The sequence below is a fragment of the Typopeltis vanoorti genome, chromosome 15 (assembly GCF_054136105.1).
Source record: "Typopeltis vanoorti isolate ZY-2024b chromosome 15, IOZ_Tvanoo_1.0, whole genome shotgun sequence".
NCBI classification, from domain to species: Eukaryota; Metazoa; Arthropoda; class Arachnida; order Uropygi; family Thelyphonidae; genus Typopeltis; species Typopeltis vanoorti.
The window spans coordinates 42,995,753-43,017,221 of NC_143563.1; the positions used below are offsets into that span (position 1 = coordinate 42,995,753).

Sequence of the window (21,469 nt, forward strand, 5' to 3'; positions counted from 1 at the left end):
CTCTTCAAGTACTAGATCACTGTAGCATTTGATGGCATTATCGAGACTTTGTCTCACTTTGATGCTTCTTTCCAAATTCGGGTCGGCATTTATGAGAAAGTAGGAAGCTTCGTCGATTTTTCTCACAAAAGTTGAAAGGTCAGCAAAGGAAAATTCTTCAACCATGACATCAGTGGGGTCATCTTCGTCTTCTTCTGCTTCATAGGCTCGTTGTTGTTCCAACTCCAAAAGGGTTTCATCATCCAGATCATTTGAATGAGAATCAATACATTCGTTCACATTGTTACAATCTAAACTTGTGAAATCAAGATCTTTGCCCATTTGCACAATTTCTGTTCAGATTTCCTCTTTCTGTGTTGCAAAGGCAACGAAGTCCTTTGAACAATGTGGGAAGATATTATGCCATACGGCTCTCATGTTGCTTTGAATCACCTCTTGCCCAGATTCATAAATATTTTGAATGGCATCTTTTATGTTAAATTTCTTCCAAAATTCACTCAAAGTCCAAGAATCTTCTTCTGCTCCAGCTTTAATAGCTTGAGCAAAAGTTCATCTTTTGCTCAATAGTAAGCCTTGAAAGTGGAGTAAAGCCTTGATCCATCAGCTACAGAATTGATGTTGTGTTTGGAAGGAAAAAATTAATCTTGACATTTTCATCTAAGTCAGTCAATAGAGTTGGATGGTCTGGCACATTGCCTAATAAAAGCAAAATTTTGAAAGGAATATCATTCTTTTTACAATAGCTTTTAACTTCAGGGCAAAAACAAGTTTTAAACCAGTCTTCGAAAATTGAACGAGTCAACCACGCTTTTTTATTCGAACGCCAATGAACAGATAAATTATTCTTTGTAAAGCCCTTAAGAGCTCATGGGTTTTCCCTCTGTACATTAACAGTGGCTTCAATTTTAAATCACCTGATACATTACCTCCTAGTAAAAGTGTCAATCGGTCTTTTGATACTTTTCCTTCTCTGCTAGAAATGTGCGCGATGGCATTCTTTTCCAGAACAAGCCAGTCTCGTCAGCATTAAAAATTTGATCATCCGTGTAGCCTTCCTTCTCAATAAAATTCAATTCACTGGGAAATAATTATGCAGTTTTAGTGTCAGCACTTGTGCTTTCACCTTGGATTCTTACATTATGGAGTCCCATATGCTTTTTGAAATTGTAGAACCCGTGACTTGCTATAAAAGTTTCACTGGTTGTACCTCCTTCATTTTCGCTTTCATTTTCTTTTATTTCTCACATAAACTTGTTGCTTTTGCCTGGATTATCATTTGACTCAAAGGAATCTTTTTCTGATTACAATTTCCAAACCAGATCAATAGAAGGCGTTCCATATTATTATTATTAATATTGTTCCGGGCAACTCCAAGGAGTCAACAGACTCATCGAGTGAGGCCCTAACATCATGTCAAGAACAACTATTCGACATTGACACAGTATCTATCATACCTTGCCTTGAACTCATTCACGGTCGTAGCACCCACAACAGACTCTGGAAGCTTATTCCACTCATTCACCACTCTCCAAGTAAAAAACCTAGCTCTAACTCCCTTGTCAACCACGCTCTTGCCCAGCTTCCATGCATGGCCCCTGGTCCTCCCACCACCAGTCATATTTTCAAAAATATCTTCTGGATCAATCTTATAGAAACCCTTCAGTAATTTGAATGTCTCAATCATATCACCCCTCCTTTGCCTATCGTCCAATCTCTGCAACCCATAAATCTTCAACCTATTCTCATAAGGTTCATTCCACAGACCCTCTATCATCTTGGTCACTCGTCTCTGGATCCTCTCCACTTCCTCCCCATCACGAAGAAACCCCGGTGCCCATAACTGGGCACAGTAGTCCAGATGTGTCTTATCAAGGCTCGATACAGAGGAAGAACAACTTGTTTGTCTCTGCATGTTAAAGTATTTTTCAGAAGCCAAGTGATTTGATGAGCTGATTTAGTCACTTTTGCAATGTGCCCCCTAAACGTCAATTCCCTATCCACCAACACTCCCAAATCCCTGGCCTCATCAATCTCCTGGAGTATGGTTCCACCAATGCGATATACTGCTGCTATTCTTTTCACCCCAAAGTGCATAACCTTACACTTTGCCACATTAAATTGACATCCATTTTTTCTAGCCCAGTCCTCCAAACTATCCAAATCATCCTGTAAAATTTTGACATCCTGTGCACTCACAATTGCTCTACCCAACTTTGCATTATTAGCAAACAAGTGAACACTTCCTCTCAAATCCTTTCCTATATCATTGATGAACAAATTGAAAAGCAGTGGTCCAAGAACAGAGCACTGCGGCACACCAATAGTCACAAGCCGTCTTTTAGACTCCACACCTGCATAAACTACTCTCTGGTATCTCTCCTTCAACCACCCTCCTATCCATCTCACCAACCCTATATCTATCCCCATCTGCTCCAGTTTACTGATTAGGGTTCCATGTGGTATCCTGTCAAAGGCCATGGCAAGGTCCAGTAGTATCACTATAAACCCATTACCTCTATCCAGTTCAGCCGTCACTGTGTTATAAAACGTGAGCAAGTTACTGAGGCATGATCTACCCTTCACAAAACCATGTTGTCCCCCTTCACAAAACCATACAATATCCCATTTTCATCTATCCAATCCTGTATTTTTTTCTTGACTAATTTCTCTAAGACCTTGACAATGATTCCTGATATGCTAATCGGTCGGTAATTTACAACAGCAGTCTTGGAACCACCTTTATGCAGTGGAACTATTTTCCCATCTTTCCACCCGCTCGGGACTAACCCAGACCCGAGACTCAAATTAAACAAAATGGTCTAGGGTACTGACAATTCTTTAGCTGCTTCTCGTACAACACAAGCTGGTATACCATCCAATCCCACAGATGTATTGACATTGAGGTTATGCAATAGACTACTCATCTCCACTTCATTCACCACAATTCCCGTATAATCTACTGGTTTATTCGTTTCTGCAATGTCACCACCTGGATGATATATACTTGCAAAGTGCTCACTCAGTAACTCAACTATATCAACTGATTCAGTTACCTCCCTACCATCGGCATTCTTTAAAATCATTCTGCCATGTACATTTTTTCTTTTACTTGCTACAACATATCTAAAAAACTGTTTAGGATTCTCTTTAGCCTGCATGGCCAATGTTTCTTTCGTAATCCTTTTTTGCTTTCCTTACCACACTCGTTACCCTTCTGGCCTGCGCTTTATACCGTTCATGTGCCTGCCGGTCACCTTTCTCCTTAAATTCTCTCCATAGTTGTTTCTTTTTTTGCAGCTCAAGCTTAATGGTGTTATTCATCCATTTAACCCCTACTTGATTTATTATTCGGACTCTAGGTATACAGTCAGCCATTGCTTCATGCAAACACTTCTTAACTGCCTCCTATGCACTATCAACTTATAGTCCTTGCAGTTGTACATGCCATGGCACTGAACCAATCAAACTCCTAAGCTTGTCATACTTTCCAGCCCGATAATTCCACATGTACCCTGTCTTAATTGAAAATACCACACCTTTAGCCACCTCCCAAGTCAAGACCCTATGATCACTCTCACCAATTGGTGGCAATGTGGTCATATTTGTTACAGCCAAATCCTCAGATGTAATTACTAGGTCAAGCACTCTCTGACCCCTTGTATTTTCCATTACATGCTGTTGCAGATAGTTATCCCTTAATAACCGCATAAAATCCAATTCCTTCCTCCCGTGTGTCCTCTCCTCACTCCAATCAATGCGACCATAGTTGAAATCTCCCATAATAATTTCCCTCCTTCCACTCATTTCTTCTATTTGCTTGTGCATACTGTCACCACCATCTTTTCCATCACCTGGTCTATAGCAGCACCCAATTGTATATTTAGTTCTGCTAGCCACAATCTCACACCAAATGGCCTCAAATGTGCTCTTTTCTCTATCCTGCAATTCAACTTCTATTCTCCTTGGCTGTAGCTCATCAGCTATCATCAACAATACTACTCTCCCCATTTTATTCTCCCTATCATTCCTGAACACACTATACCCATCACATTCAATCCCACTAGCTATATCATCTACAGTCAGCCATGATTCACTAATACCGATAACCTGTGGTCTGGAAGTGCCAACCATGGCCAAAAACTCTTCCTTCTTGTTCCTAATACTCCTAGCATTAGTGTACATGAATTTAAGACCCCCATTAGCCCCAACCCTACCTTGATGCCTTATATTAACTATCCCACTCTGATTTGTTGTCCTTATTCGCTCGGGCATATTATATTCATTCATACGTTCAACTGCCTCCCTAAGGACTGTATATCTACCCCCCCCCTTAATAAATCTAGTTTCCCTGAATTTGCACATCCATTACATTCAGCAACACTTTCTCAAGTCTCCTTACACCGTAACCATTCAAATGCAAGCCATCCATCTTATATAGATCCTTTCGCCCATCGAACTCACTCCACACATCCACAAATTCCACACCACTCGTCATACATAACTCACGCATAAAGTCATTCGCAATTATGGCCCTCCTTTTAAACATTTCACTGTCATACCGTGGCAAAAGACTAATCATTCTAACTCTCTCACTCTTTTCTTTTGCTACCCCAAACAATTCATTCAGATCTTCTATCGTTTCCATTTTATCTCCTTTCAAATCATTCATACCTGCCACAACAATCATTTCTTTCACCCTTTCCTTTTGCTCTCTAATAGACTCAGTTACATCCTTTATGGTCGCACAAGGTTGGTACGATTTTGTCAAATCCTCTACTAACACACCTCGTACTAACGAGTCTCCATACAGCACTCTATCCTTCATTTTGTTCGTGTTCACACTCATACGCCAATTTTTCCTGTCATACTTTTTATTATTGGTTGATTCATTCAATCGACTTTTGCTCATACGCTCTAGCTGCAGTTTTGCCCTTTGTATCGCACCATTCAACAACGCGATCTCACTCATTGCATCTATCTCATCTTTTTTATTCTCTGTAAAACCATTAATACTATCATTCACACTTTCTACATTCACACTCTCACAATTCTCTGGTACAACCTGGCCGTTTCTTGTCATATCCCTATTTTCTTCATTCTGAAGTTTGACAAAAATATCACACTCACGATCCGAAATACACTTCAATTCCTCATTCTCCCTACATTTTCTACACACATTCACTCCTTTATTATCATCTAACCACACTCTGACCGCACTCCGCAAAGCGTAAATTTTGCAGATAGTACACTGAATCATCTCCTTTACATTACCGTTCTTGAAAGAAGATGACGAACCATCATTACTGGCTGCCATTTTCCTTCGTACTGGAGCCATTACTAGTAACGTATCTTATCAAATTATAAATTATAAACACCAAAAACACACAAACAGACGCACTGAGATACGCAAGGCAAACAAAACTACGCAATATTAAAGTAACTTTATCAACGATAACTGAAAATAACGCTTATCTTATCAGGAGCTTTCACAAACACTACACCCTACGAATCCCTCTAGCGGCGACTTCCCGACATAGATTATGTTATAAAACACTTTAGTACATTAACTACACTAATAAAACTACAATAATATACTAAAATTACACAATTAAATCTAACAAAATATTAATAAATCAACAAAAATCACAAATCTTTCAGGAGCTCTCCGACAGTACGTCCTTTCACCAGCTAGCCTCGACACCAGTCCCCAATATTTTCCATTGTAAAAGATCGATTTCTCGTGACCACTTTTGACATATAAGAAGCGGTGCTCATTTCATGTTGTTTAATCTTTTCTTTGCTCTGAATAATTGTCCATACAGATGACTCATTCACTGAATTCTCACGTGCTATTTTAGCAAACGAAGCACCATTCTCGTGACATTTTAAAATTTCAAGTTATTCTCTAATGTCAACCACTTGCGTTTTTTTGTTACTCCAACTGTGTCTTCTTTGTTTTGTCTCTTTTCACTCATACTTAAATAATAAAAAAATATTAGCGTAAATAATAAAATGCCGGGGGGGGGGGGGAAAGAACATGTCTACGTGAGAGCCAATCGAATAATTACTGCATAAACGTGGCTTTCGAACTGTCACTTGTGGTGCCCAGGAGTCACCGGTCAGTGTTGCCAATGTTAGTGTAATAATAAAAACCGCATTAGACCAAAACCCACGTTGTTCAAAACCGCGCTATACAAGGTATTTCTGTACTTGAACTGGTAAATCAATTTACATATCTTGGCAGTCTCATTACTCATAATCTCAACAACACAGAAACAGTAAAATACAGACTTCACATAGCAGGGTCTATTATGAATAAATGAAACAGAATATGGAAAAATAACACAATTTCAAATTATTGGCTCCCTATCAGTAACATTGCACCTCCTAACTTACACAGAAAAGCAGCTCTTGCTAAATTATGGACAAATTTAACCAATAAAATAATGTTAACCTACCTATCCATGAAGACATACAATATCCCCTTACAAGGAGACTAAAATCAAGAAATCCTAGTTGGACAGCAAAGGAATTAATAGGGAATCTTGCAACTTGACTGATATATGGAAAGATAAATGGTTCCAACACTATAACAATCCCAGATTAACTACATCGGACCCTATATCTAAACTACCTTGATTTAGTCAACCACGTCATCTTTGGACAACTTTAAACCACATCAGAACAGGTCATGATAGATGTAAACACCATTTACATAAATGGAAATGGACTACCTTTCTGCTTGTGAAAGCAGTTGTCACTCTCAAACTACTCATCACATTTATATAAGTCAAGCAGATACTAGATCCAGCATTATTTCAAAGCTGAATGTAGAAATTATGAAAGTTTCATAAGATAAGTTGACCAGAGATCTTACAGGAATACATTCCTCAGCATTCACGAGTTGCCTTAGTATGGACCACTTAAAAGATAAAGGCACCACTCAAGGCGTCTATATATTCACCTTTTATTGGTATTTGCCATTTTGATAAGGTTTCAGTAAACTGACAGCTATTTCGAACTGGTTGGTTCTCCTCAGAGATCAGGTAAAAACCTTAAGAAAGCAAAAACTCTCGTTCAGTACTAAGGAACTTGAAATGTCGGAGAGATGTATTTTTCGTAAGTGAACTCTCTCAGTGTAAAAGTAATTAGTAAAATAAAGAGCCAAAAGGTTTCAGTTCGGCGATGTAAACGTATACAAGCCAAGTAGATATTAGATCCAGCATTATTTCAAAGCCAAATGTAGAAACTATGAAAGTTTCGTAAGGCAAGTTGACCAGAGAGTTTACAGGAATACAATCCCTGGCATTCATGAGTTGCGTTAGTATGGACCACTTAGAAGACATAGGTGCCGCACAAGTGTCTATATATTCGTCTTTTATTGGTCCATGTTGATAATGTATTCCCGAGTTTCACCAAAATTTTAGTGAAACCTCTTAGTTTGGGCAAAGTTGGCAAGGAGATCTACTGGGAATCAAGAGTTGGTGGACTCCATATTTCTGGTTATCGATTCATGGTGGGTCTCCAAGTAGTGAAGGAGTTCACTGTTGATGTTCTATTGATGTTCTACTGCTGATGTTGATGCATTACTTTTGATAGCTAACGTGAGTGCACTGAAGAAGGGTTTGATGATGGTTGGCTTTTATCTCCGTTCTTCAGGATAGGCTGAATATAAGCTTGTTTCCGTGCTGTTTGGAGTAAATGCCAGGCAAGTATGAAAGATTGTAGAGGGATACCAGGTGGGTATTTCTTCTAGAGCAGTGCTTCCCAAACTTTTGGAAGTAAAGGCCCCCTTGGAAAAATTAAAATATTTCAAGCCCCCATCGAAAAAAAAAATGGTATTACAGACATATGTTATTATAATATTTATATTTTTATTTATTTATAATATTTATGTTGTATTTATATTCAATACAAAACATACACAGCGAATATTGCAAAAATGAAATGTAAATATTATATTTTTAGCATCTTACATACATATTTGATATGGCACACGTAGTCATAAAATATTTTAAATTTGTTTTCATTATTTCACGGCCCCCAAGGTGGCTACAGCCCACAGTTTGGGAAAAGCTGTTCTAGAGCACAACTGGGAATATTTCATCATGGACAAAAAGACTTTTTGGTATTCAAGATTATTCTGATGTCTTTCTGATGGAAGACAAAAAGTATGCAGCATGTAGTTCTGTTGTAATATCACCCAAAGACACGGTTAATCTTCTAGCATTATTCCAACTTCCTCTCCCACATGCCCAAATGTTACCCCCAACAAACACTTACTGAGGGATCAGACAGCTCTAGTGAAGTTTGAAGTTTTCCTTGGCCTTTTAAAATCTATTTTGGATTTGATGGTGGGCTTTTTGCAGATGTTTACTACCTTGTATCTCTCTGAATCAAAAAATTAGCATAATCAAAGAAAATGTGTTGAATGATTTGCAATTCTCATTTATTGCATAGAAAATAATTATTACCAAATACTAAGTTATTATTACGTAACACCTCCAGGGAGTCCAAAGACTCATCGAGGGAGGGCACCTACTCTACAACTGTCTTCACCAACCGCAACTACCTTCATCATCATCTACAGCCAACCACTATCACTAGTATTTTTATGGATGTTTATGATTGTTCTGTGAACAATCATAAACATCCATGCCCATGGTGGATTCGAACCTGCAGCCTTTTGGAAAGTGGAACCAGGCCTGCCTAGCATCATCTATATCTACATACTTTGTAGATTATATCACTATGTAAACATATAAAAATGTAATATAAATTATAAGAAAACTGTTATTTGAAAACATTCACAAAATTAAAATAATTTTTAACATCATTCAAAATATTAGAATACAAAAATTACAGTCAAACGGAAACATGATAATTAGTACTTTGCTGCATCCCCCTTAACTTTTATGACCATTCATAAATGGTTAGGCATATTATTAACTAGCAGTTCAGTCTTTTTTTATCAAAACATGCCCATATAGTCTGCAGACTAGAAACAAGTTCATTTTTATCTCTTGGGGCAACTTTTTGAAGCCGTTTCTTCATAATTCCCTACAAATTCCAATGGGGTTTAAATCTGGTGAGTTTACTGGCCAAGGAAAAATTGATTACATTGATTTGCCTTTCTTTGAGCCATCTAGTAGTGGTCTTGGAAGTGTGACAAGAAGCTGAATCTAGCTGAAAAAGGAAATCACTATCACATAAATCTTCCGATGCCGGTAACATAAACTGCTCAAGAATTTCTTGGTGTATGTGTATGAATTGTGTATGACTCTTTCATACACAATACACAGCCTACTAGACATACAAGCCCATACCATGAGAGAAGCTGCAAATTTCACTGAACATATCATGCATCCTTTATCAAATACTTCTTGCTTAAGACACCAAACACATATCCTTTTATGACCATGGGGACACACAAAACATACTTTCATCACTAAAAAGTACCTTTTTTTTCAGTCCTTTTGACCCCACAACAGTCTTTGCTTACAGCATCACACTCTAGCTGCCTTTTGCTTGGATGTCATAAGTAGCTTCGTCTTAGGCACAAGTAATTTAAAACCCAATTTGTGAAATTGTCTCAACATTGTAGATTTAGACAAATTTACACACCCAGTTCTTTCCATCTCTTGTGAAAATGCCTTACACTTTAGAAGCAGTTTTTCTTCACAATATTCTTTAATCTCCTCTCATCTCTTGATGTAGTTATTACCTTTTGACCACTATTGCAGTGATTATTTTGAAAACTCCAGTTATTAGAATACTGTCTCAATACTCTACTCATGCTTGTTTGAGAACATTTCAATTCCTTAGCTATAAAATGTTCAGTTTGGCCTTCTTTGTGTAGAGACACCATACCAAATGTCTTAGCTTCCAATATATCACTCATTCAACCCATGTTTAGCATATGATTAACTGAAATCCATGTGCAAACAAGTCCTGCAGCTACTGAAATATATGCTATTTCTATACTCTATTCTCAAAACTAACAGGAAAAATTTGGAATATTCTAATATTTTGAACCACATTAAAAATTATTCTAATTTTGTGAATGTTTTCAAATAACAGTTTTCTTACCTTCCTCACCCCTGACCTTTTCCCATCAATCCTTCCTCTTCTCCAAAAAATAGTTTCTATTTTCAGATCCTTCTCTCACCCATCCCCTCCCAAACACACTCTACCCACCCTTAATAATAATAATATTACATATATAAAAAACACGGTCTTTTTTCAAATAACTTGCAAACATTACTTTATCCCCACTTTCCCAAACCCCCTTCCTTTAACAGTTTAACAGCAGATGTATGAAGTTATGGTTTTGAGCCACTTGCAACATGCTGAATTCTTTTCTTGGAATGGGTGAAGGACATTCAACAGGAAAGGAGACTTATGAGGTTATGGTGTGAGTTATGAAGAGGAGAGAGCACACATTACACAATCCTAATAAATGGATCTCTTAATAGTGATTAGGAGAACTGATTAAGAAGAGCTGGTTAAGATCTCAGAATGAGTTAGATGCATTAAAGTTCCCAAGAAAGAACCTCACAATTAAAGAATTTGAACTGTACACAATCAAGTTTCACAGACATAATGGTAAAGGTCAAAGAGGTTATCAGAATTTGGAGAATGACTGAGGTAGCAAATGAATGTCACTGAGTGGGGCAAGGAAATTTTGAGACAGAGAAGATCTTGAAGGGGGAATCAATATTTCCAATTTACTGATAGAGAATGTTCAAGATTTAACAAATGTAACAAAGTTCCACCTTGTGGCAAAAGGAATCATGCAGAGTATAGTTCGTGAAGTTGATGTGGACAGTATTGGTTGAGGATATGCTAAAAACAACAGGTCAGGTTTGTTTAGATGTTTGTAAATAGTGCATATAATTTATATTAGCAATAGAACAAATGTTAGAGGAGTGATAAGGATTTTTTATGAAGAATTTTTGTTGTTTTTTTATGGATTTTTTTTTTTTTGTTAATTATTTTTTCTAGTATGGCATTTTCATATACTCTTTGGATCAAACCAGATACTCCCTAAATCTTTCACAATATCATTAATGTACAAATTATAGATCCAACTGTGTCGCCACAGCGCAATTGGAAGAATGCACAATTGGTCATATGGTGGTAGCAGGGTTTTTTTCTACCAGAAACTCGGGTTTTTCATACCACGTACAGATCGGCCTTCAGAACACACGCAATTTACAGACAAAAAATAATATTGTTGGTGGTGATGATGGGCAATAGATGGCATTGATGGTAGTAGTGTCGTAGTTGGAGAATTAAGTAGTAGTGGAGCAGATGAGATGTATCTAGCAAAGTAGAGTAGTGTGCCCTCTCACGATGAGTCCTTGGACTCCCTGGAGGTGTCATGTAGTAATAATAATTATTATTTCCTCATATATTCTGATACCTTGGTCTGGCATTATACTATTCAGGCTATTAGTCTATTATTCAGTGGCAATGAAATACAGTAAGTTATTAATAATAATGGGCAATTGTTATAATTAACTTACAACAAACATGCAGTTAATCCTTACCTTTTGTGAACGTCTTAAACATTCTGTTAGAAGCATAAATATCGGCTGACACATCCATATCAACTCTATTAATAAGAAATAGAACAAAAGTTAGTTACGATAAACTTTATTTTGAAAATGAAAAGTCAAAAAAATACAAAAACTTTTTTTGTTGGTAAAACTTGATTACATAAATTTAGAAAAACTTTATTTCTTTTCTTTCACCAAATATGCCAAACAGCCAGAGAATACATACAATTAATAAACAAAAATACTGTGTAGTATACAGTAAAAGGTATTGTGTAGACAGTGAGTGGATCCTTTAGTGTAGATAGCGAATCATGCAGTGGCAGCCCGTACATAAGCACTGCGACACTGCAGCACCCCCAAGGAAAAAATGAAAAAATTAAATTTTGTTTGTGTTTATAAATAATAACAATGCTTACATTATATAAATGCAACACAACATGTTGAAGGTTACAGCTTATGTTTTGACATTGATTGAATAGTTAATAATTGGAATTGTTCGATTAACGCTTTAGATTACGAAACAAATGCACTGCGATCTAACGCCGATATTTGTTTGCGCTTGTCATTGCACATTACATCATTCCCACACTGCTCAAATGACAGTGTATCTTTAGTATGCTTACACGCGTTATTTCTGTGAGATATGAAACGTTTATTATTGGTGTGTGTGTGTGTGCATGGTGAAACATTTTTTGTAAATCTTCTTTTATTTTGTTAAAATAACATATAATTATTTATTTATTATAGATACAAGGCTGAATTATGACGAGTGTCACTGTTGGAAATATGAAAAGAATTATATTTTTTCAATTATCATTACACGAAACGATAATTGCAATCTAACGCCGATATTTGTTTGCACTTGCACGTTATGTCATACAATACACTGCCATTTGGGCAGTGTTCATATGCTACCATGCGTTATTTCTGTGAGATATGAAACATTTATTATTGGTGTGTGTGCTTGGTGAACTATTTTTTGTAAATCATCTTATTTTATTTTGTTAAAATAACATATAATTATTTATTTATTATAGATACAAGGCTGAATTATGACGAGTGCCACTATTGAAAATATGAAAAGAATTATATTTTTTCAATTATCGTTACACGAAACAAATGGACTGCGATCTAACGCCGATATTCGTTTGCGCTTGTCATTGCTATTGATACGAAACTTTTATTATTGGCGTTTGTTCGTGGTGAGGATGAAATATTTTTAATAAAGCAATTTTTAATATGTAAAGTTGTTTATTAATAAATTTGTTACTGATTAGGAAAAAAAAATTTTTTTTTTGTATATGCAGCACCCCCACTTAAAATTTTCGCCGGCTGCCACTGGAATCATGTGAATGAGTAGCATAGAAAAGCCCCCCTGTCTACACTGCACAACAATGCATAAACCTGAAGCACATCGGTGCTATGTATATGTTAAAGGTTAGATAATTCAGGAACCTTATTTTAGAGACCAACCAATCACTTTCTGAAGCCACTTCAGATATTTACTTTCAAATAAGTAAGGGGAAATTTGGCACTAGTCAATGAAAATCTATTGCTACCTAAAAATACTCTCAAACATTCATGCCACAGTGGAATTTTAACCCACAGCCTGTAGGTCAGAGAAAACAGGTACTATTCACACAGCCAAAATTGCATATGTTCATTCCATAATTATGATTATGACTCCAAAGGGTCTTTCAAGTAATTACAGGAGATCCATCCTAATTCTGATCTATCAAGCTCTGGCACGATCAATTATAGCAGTGGTTGGCAGAGTTCCAGGTGTTAGTTCGTTAGAAAAATGTCTTCTGATTATATACAGGGTGTTCGGGATAAATTTGACAGTTTCGTAAGGAAAAAGAAAATCTTCTTTGTATCTATTAAATTTAATGAATTGACAAAAAAACATTACAGGCAGAGTTAATTACAATACTATCAACAAGATTTACTCAAAATAACCACCATTAGCATCGATCACAGCTTCAATTCTGCTTCGGAACCTCGAACAAGCTGATGCTACAGTCTCCCTGGGAAGGGCCGCAAAAACTGTTTTAATTTTATCCATTAACTGGGCTTTTGTATTACTGGAAGTGCGATTGGTGTCTTTTTCAACTGCGCCCCATACAAAATAATCCATGGGGTTAAGGTCTGGGGAGTTTGGAGGCCAAACATTTGGACTGGTGAAGTCGTAGAAATTTTCAGACAACCATTTTTGACTTTTCCCAGAGGTGTGGCAAGGGGCCGAATCCTGCTGCCATACATACGGCCTACCAGTGGCTACCCTTGTTATCCAGGGCTTGACTACAGTTAGCAACTCCACGAACAAAGCCCGAATTCCAATGCCAGGGTTCTTCAACACCTGTTCCTGCAGATTTGCGAGGAATTCTGCTGTACGAACGCAATCAGATCGTCTGCTAGGGATCTTTCTTCTTGCTACATCCTCGTAGTCACCATTGCAAGTCTCTAGTTCATGCCTGATTGTTTTTACTGTATTCAGGGAGCATTGGGCAGCAGTCGTAATATCCTTATTTTGATGGCGGGCACGAATCATCATGATACAAGTTATTCTCTTCCATGATTCAGGTGGGTTCCAGCTATCCATCCTTTCTGACATCTTGTATATGAATGAAGAAGGGTCCAAACTTTTAAATGAAGAGAAGTGTGTGTTAATACATGTAACTTACGGAAAAATATAATTAATTATAAATATGTCAAATTTATCCCGAACACCCTGTAATTATTGAATTCAAAAAGTCAAAATGAATATACATCACGAGAAACTGATATTCAAATTAATAATAACAGTAGAATTTAAAGAATTGAAAAAATTGTATGCAAACCCTCTGATTTTTAGAAAACAGATTTACAATATAAATTCTTTAAAATGTATATTGTATTTAAATTTAAACCAGAACCATTGAAATGGACTGCGTTTCAATGGTTCTGATGTGAGTCATTTGGAGAGACTGCAGCTGGAAGAAAGAGTAATGAGTGCAGAGAATGAATCTGAGCAAGTAAGAAGTGATGTGAAAGAGTGGGAGAGTAAGGAAGGAGAGAATGAAGTGGTGCTTATGATGAAGAAGTGGGTAGCATGAGTACAGAGAATGAGAAAGGTTGATGCTTCAAGAGGATGTGAATGTGTGTGTGTGTAGACAAAAAGGGATGGGGATGATCTTTTGGATTTGAAGAGGGTTCTGGGATGAGTAAGGAAAAAAGAAATGGCTTGAGGAAAGTATGGAGAAGTCATAATGATAAGTGGTATCAATGAAACCATGAGACCCAGGAATGAGCTGTTATGTTTGTACATGAATGCTAGAAGTATTAGAAACAAGGAAAATGAAATGATTGAATTGATTGAGTTCATTCACTGAAAAATTGTTGGAATAAGAGAGACATGGTTGGATGAGAATGACATCCTGACAGAAATAGAGATGGAAATGTATGATGTATTTCATGAAGATAGAAAGGATAAAAAGGGAGATGAAGTGCTATTGATGATAGAAAAAGAGTTATGCCCATAAAAGGTAGAGATACAAGGGGAAAATAGGTAATAATTTTGAGGCAGCATTGTGTGAGATAGAGGTGAATAAAATGGAATACTTCATTGGATGTTAGTATAGTAGACCTTGTAATGCGGAGGGTAGTAACCAGGAAATGTATAAGCAAATTAGCCAAACAAATGGGAAAAGGATAATCATTATGGGTGATTTTAATTATGGCAACATAGATGGGAATGTTGAGATGGCAACAGTGAGTTGCCATCTCAACATTCCCAAGTTGAGATGGCAACTCACTGAAAATGAATTTCTTGAGTTTATGAGGTTTATCAGGCAGTATGCAACAGAGGGAACACAAAGAATTAGAGTCTTGGATTTGATCATATCATCAGAGGATATTATTATAAATGAGATGTCAAATAAATTAAAGATACCAAGAAATTATACACTTGGTTTAATCCTTTATCCAAGTGTAAGCAAACAAAGTTTCCAATGTTTGCTTACACTTGGATAGAGGATTAAACCAAGTATATAATTTCTTGGTATCTGTAATCTGAGATGTCAAATCTCCATCCAGTTAGTGTGAGTGACCAACCAGGAAGTGATCACCTGGGTGGTTGCCAACCATGTGAGGACTTCCCTGAGAAAAGGATATATGTAGACCTACAAGTCTGGTGATTATGAGAAATTCAGGAGACAGCATGGAATGAGGAGTTGAGTGGAAATGTTTCCTCAGTTATAACATTATGCTGCTTTTTTTATTTCAAACAATCCACTGTTTACATTCCATCCCGTAATCAACTGTCACTGCCACTGATGGTGGTCTGTAAGTTTCAGACCAGAATATCTGGTCTTCTAAACAAATAAATAGTATTACCTATGCCTTGTATTTGTGTAAATAAGTAACATAACTATGGTATAAATTTCTCTAAAAGAATAAAAGAAAAAAGCCATTATGGAGACAACATAAGAGGAATGTTAATAATCAATTCCATGAGGAATACAAAGAACAGGCAAGGAGGGTCACTCGGTTGTTAAGGGTAGCAAACTTTCAGTATGAACAGCAGTTAGCTAATGAAGCCAAAAAAAAAAAAAAATTCTAGGGAGTTCTTTCAATATGTAGCCAGCAAAAAAAAAAAAAAAAAAAAAAAAAAAAAAAAAAGGGTAGGATGGCAGTGATTGGAGAAAATGGTATAAGGACAACTGCTGCAGAGGATATAGCTGAGATATCTAATGAGTAGTTCACAAAGGTCTTTCATCCTTGTAAATTGGGACATCACATGGAGAGTTTGAGAACAATGCATGAGGAAGAGAGACTGACTGAGTGAGGAAGACATATATGGGGAATTAAGCAAACTTGATATTAATAAAGTGTGGAACTTGATGATATATCATGTTGTATTTTAAAGATATGTGCCAGAGAGTTGACATCTGCCTTAACATATCTATTTAATATGAGTCTTACATTGGGTCAAGTTCTAAAGAAGTGGAAGGGAAGCAAGATTATACCACTTCATGAAAGAAGTGACAAAATTCAAGTATCAAATTATAGGCCAAACAATGTCAGTTATTGTGGTTAAAGTGTTGGAAAGACTAGTGAGAATCAGGATCCAGAATTGGATTGACAACAATGGTATCTCTTTGATGGACAGCAAGGCTTTGCTAAAGGAAGGTCATGTTTTAGTAATCTACTTACTTATTTACAAGTAAATAGATTACTAAAAATATTTAAAGACTAGTAAAAGCATTGGACATGGATACACAGTAGTATACTTAGACTTTGCAAAGGCTTTTGATAAATTACTGCCAGAATAATAATAAGTTGATAGTCAAACTAGAGCAGATAGAATTGGATATTAGACTAGTGCATTGAATTGGAGATCAGCTGTCTGATAGGTATCAACAAGTTATATATGGGGGGAGCAATACTCCAGAAGAGGAAAGTTACTAGTGGTGTGCTTCAGGAGTCTGTTTTGGAGCCACTGCTGTTTAACCTGTATGTTAATGACATTGTGGATGATTTGAATGAGGATATACAGTTCTTTGCAGATGATGCAAAGTTGAAATGAGCTACAAGAAGTAGAGATGTTATGACCTTACAAGAAGACTTGAATAGACTGAGCGAATGAGCACGGGAGTTGGAATGCCAGTTCTAAGTTTGAAGGGTTTAAAATTTGGAAAACAAAAATGTAGAATTTACTCTTGGTGGGGATATATTGTTGGAGGTGGAGGAAATCAGAGATCTTAGGGTGATGATTGATAAGGATCTAAAATTTAGAAGACATATTCAGATGCATCACCAAATAAAGACAATGGGCACAAAAGGAGTAATCATAATGGGGGACTTGAATTATCCAAACATTGATTGGGTAGCAGTAAAATCTCATAAGAATGAAACTGAATTTATTGAGCTGTTGCAAGACGACTTCCTCAAGCAGCATGTGACAGAAGATACTCTAGTTCAAAGAGTATTACAGGATGTTTCAGTTAAAGACATAATCATTCTGGGTGGTGACAGTCATCATACAGTACTCACTTGGGAAGTGACTAAATTTATGAATGTTCCATTCAGAAAAGGTTACATGCTAAACTACAAAGCAGGAAATTATGCCCAACTGAGGAGTATACTGAGTTCAGTGCAAAGGTATCAGTTGCTGGATGGGAAAACTATCTAGAGTGCATGGGAAGTATAAAAAAAAATACTGAAATGATGCAAAATCAGAATGTGTCATAAGAGTTCGAAGAATAAATAGGGTAGGAATGAAATGGATGTGTAATCTAATTAAGCAAGAAATTCATAAGAAAAAGACGAAGGAATACCATGTGCATAATAATGTGGAAGGAATATCATGTGCATAAGAATGATGTCAGTTATGAAAATTATAAGCAGCAGGCCAGAAGAGTCAACTAGCTCTGTAAGTTAAAGATAATCCCAAAAAATTCTATTGATATGCTGCAAGTAAAAGAAAGAATGAATAAGAAAGAATAATGCTAAGGGTGATGGCAGAAAAGGTTGTTCATCTAATGAATACTCATTTTGCTAAAAGCTATCAGCTGGTGTGTGTAACATTGAGTTCACTGCTACTTCTTCACTGGATGAAAATAACTCAGATGTAGGAGGAGATATTAGAGCTTTTGCATAAACTGAATAAGAATTCAGCAATAGGGACTGATGGGATATCAGCATGGGTGCTAAAAGATGCTTGGCTGAACTGGCTATTCCTTTAACCAGGCTATATAATTTGAGTGTCAGAACAGGAAAGATTCTGCAAGCGTGGAAAGAATGTATAGTAATCCCATTGCACAAAGGTGATGGTGCAAAGACTGATGTATCACACTATCAACCATCAGTATCTCAGTAGTGGTGAAGATTTTAGAAAAGTTGGTTAGGGCTTGCACTGAAATAGGTCAACAATGAATCTCTACTTTGCAATGAACTTGGGTTTACTAGGGAAGGTAATGTATCAGCAACTTGCTCACATTCTATAATAATGTTAGCATTGAACTAGACAAGGGAAATGGATACACAATGATACTTTTGGATTTCACTAAGGCTTTTAACTATAATAATAATAAGTGGATGGCTGACTGACATATGAAAAAGTGGTACACGGGAGATGTGGGTCTACAAGATTTAAGGTAACAAATGGTGTATAACAAGGATCAGTCCTTGATCCACTGTTATTCAATCTGTACATTCATAACATTGGGAAGAAATTAACATGGACATTCAGCTATTTGCTGATGATACAAATATAGGTAGAGTAATCAGGAATGAAGCCAATATGCAGTACTTGCAGAACGATTTGAATAGGCTGGAATTGTGGGCATGGAAAAATGGATGTCAATTCAATGTCAGTAAATGTCAAGTCATGCACTTCGGCTTGATTAGATATCCAATGTCGTGTTATTGGTGAGATTATGCTAGAAGAAACTGATCAGGCTAGAGATCTTGGAGTGTTAGTAGATAGCAAGATGAAGTTCAGGGGTCATGTAGCAAAGATTACTTTCAATGACATCCTTATAAAGATAAGGAGTAGTGTGTGTGTGTGTGTGTGTGTGTGTGTGTGTGTGTGTGTGTGTGTGTGTGTGTGTGTGTGTGTGTGAGAGAGAGAGAGAGAGCGAGCAGCGTGAATGAATTCAAGAAGAAGAATGATAACTGGTGTGTGCGTGTGTGGCCTCCCTCGATGAGTCTGACTCCTTGGAGGTCTCTGTTAATAATATTGCCAAAATTGTGATGACAACACAACAAATTCTGGCAATGATGCTGAGGACACTGGCTTGTAGAAGTAAGTTGATTCTGGTTCTACTGTATAAGGTTCTGATTAGACCACATATGGATTGTTGTGCATAAATTTGGTCACCTGGTTTTCAAAAGGATGAAGAGATGTTGGAGAGGATCCAGAGGAGATTGACCATAATAGTTTCTGATCTCTGGAAATTTGAATATAAAGAAAGGTTGAGATGATGCAGTTTGCAGAGTCTAGTGGATAGGAGGAAGAGGGACGATAAGACAGAGACATGCAGTTGATAAGGGGTTGTTATAGGATCAATGTTTAAAGAGAATTCATAAAATGGTGGAAGATTGGGGGAGAACAAGAGGTCATCCCTGGAAGATGAATAAGGAGTGTGTGTGAGCAAGGGAATGAGAAGTAGGTTTTTGCATCGAGAGTTATGAATGATCGGAATGCATTGCTTGAGAATGCTTCTTGTCCGCAGAGTATTTGAATGTGTGTAAGGCATGGTATGATGAGCTGTGCATATGACAAAATGGACTTCCTAGATGAACCTGGGACTCCATGGGATCTTAGGATGATAATAATAATAATAAAAAGAAGATCAACATTTATTGCTAACAATCACATATAAAGTATGGTAGTCTGAGATTGATTAAGTTTTATTGATTTGGATGAAATACTTCAATAAACAGAATCAACTCATTTTTACTTTAAATGTATACAACTGTGAATATCAAAGTTTTTGAACTTAAAGTATTACCAAGTATACAAATTTAAGGTCACTTGTAATAAATTTTTGAAGTATACAATTACATATTTCTTCCATTTTTCAACCATAGATAAACCTAAATCTTTTCATATTTTATGATTATTATGCGAGAAAAATACTTTATCTTGTCAACAGTAAATTCTATGTTGATTATCCTTTCTAACAGTCATATGTGATATTGGAATATGCTAATAGAAAGTTGTATTTTTCAGAAGGAAAAAAATATATAGCTAAGTAGCTCAATAATAATAATAATATTATCAAACTTCATAGAGTGAAGATACTCTTCATGAGACATTGTCATTGTTAGTGACAGTGTCTATAATTTATTATTAATGTTGTGAATTCTCATTGACAACATTAATAATAAATATCAACTTGCAGAGATAGAAACTGGATGATGAAAAACCTGAGTATTGAAGTAAAAACCATCCTACGTTGACATAAGACCAGCTAACTTAACTTCAGCTGTAAAGTCCTTATTAAAAGGTTCTTCATATCCGAGATGAGATGAACTAGATCTTTCCAACTAAATGGCATTATCAATACCAAATGAGATTATCTCAGTAATGGAACACTGAAATCAGCTGTCCAGTTACGAAATTTTTACTTTTTTTTTTTCATAAAATAAAAATGTCATTCAGAAAGAAAATGATGTACATAAATGTATGTTGTGTAGATAAATATAGTAGTGAACAAATTAATCTGAACATGCACATTTTAAAGAAAACTATTGCAAGAAAATAAGTACAAAAATTAAACTCCAACTTTACCTATATGTGGGCAATCCTCCCAGCTTCCAACAATCTTCGATAGAAGATTTTGCATTACTAGTTGGCAAATCTCTATTTAAGTCTACAGCAGAAAATCATGAATTCATTTTGCTTTTCCTAACTAGTAAATGATCTTGAGTAAGTGTAATTTTCCTTTTTCATATACATTTTCCTTTTCTGTCAGGAGAAAAGGTACCTGTCTTCCTAAACCTCTTTAAAATCGCATTAACAGTACCCAACAAACACCATACTCGTTGTCAACTTGTCTTTGAGTCATGGATGTGTACTGAGAAAGAGTACATATTTTTGAACATTTTCTAGGAGATGTATCTATTTTATAGGTACACAAAATGAATGAAACATTATGAATGTCAACTTGTTTACACTATTAAAAATACACAACATTAATAATAAGCATCATAGAGACAGTTAACACATGCAGCACTCAACCAAAATAGTGAACTAAAACTAAAACCAGAAATGGTAAACTGAAACTAAAAACTTGACGAAAGTTTGGCATGTTCAGATTAATTTGTTCACTATAAGGAAATATTAATTATAAATTTGGTATTAATTATATGAATTAAATCTGAGATCATTAGGAAATATTATTATTATTATTATTATTATT

General features: G+C 36.2%; 1 protein-coding gene across 1 annotated transcript in view; it reads right to left on the reverse strand.

Moving 5' to 3' along the window:
- Nucleotides 1-21,469, reverse strand: part of LOC150098706 (serine/threonine-protein phosphatase CPPED1-like) — a 135,494-nt gene that overhangs the window by 102,119 nt on the left and 11,906 nt on the right. The window contains exon 2 of the mRNA XM_090405909.1: nt 11,553-11,617. Within this exon, the coding sequence (XP_090262035.1) occupies nt 11,553-11,610 (58 nt within the window). The 5' untranslated portion in view covers nt 11,611-11,617. The remainder of the gene's footprint in view (nt 1-11,552; nt 11,618-21,469) is intronic.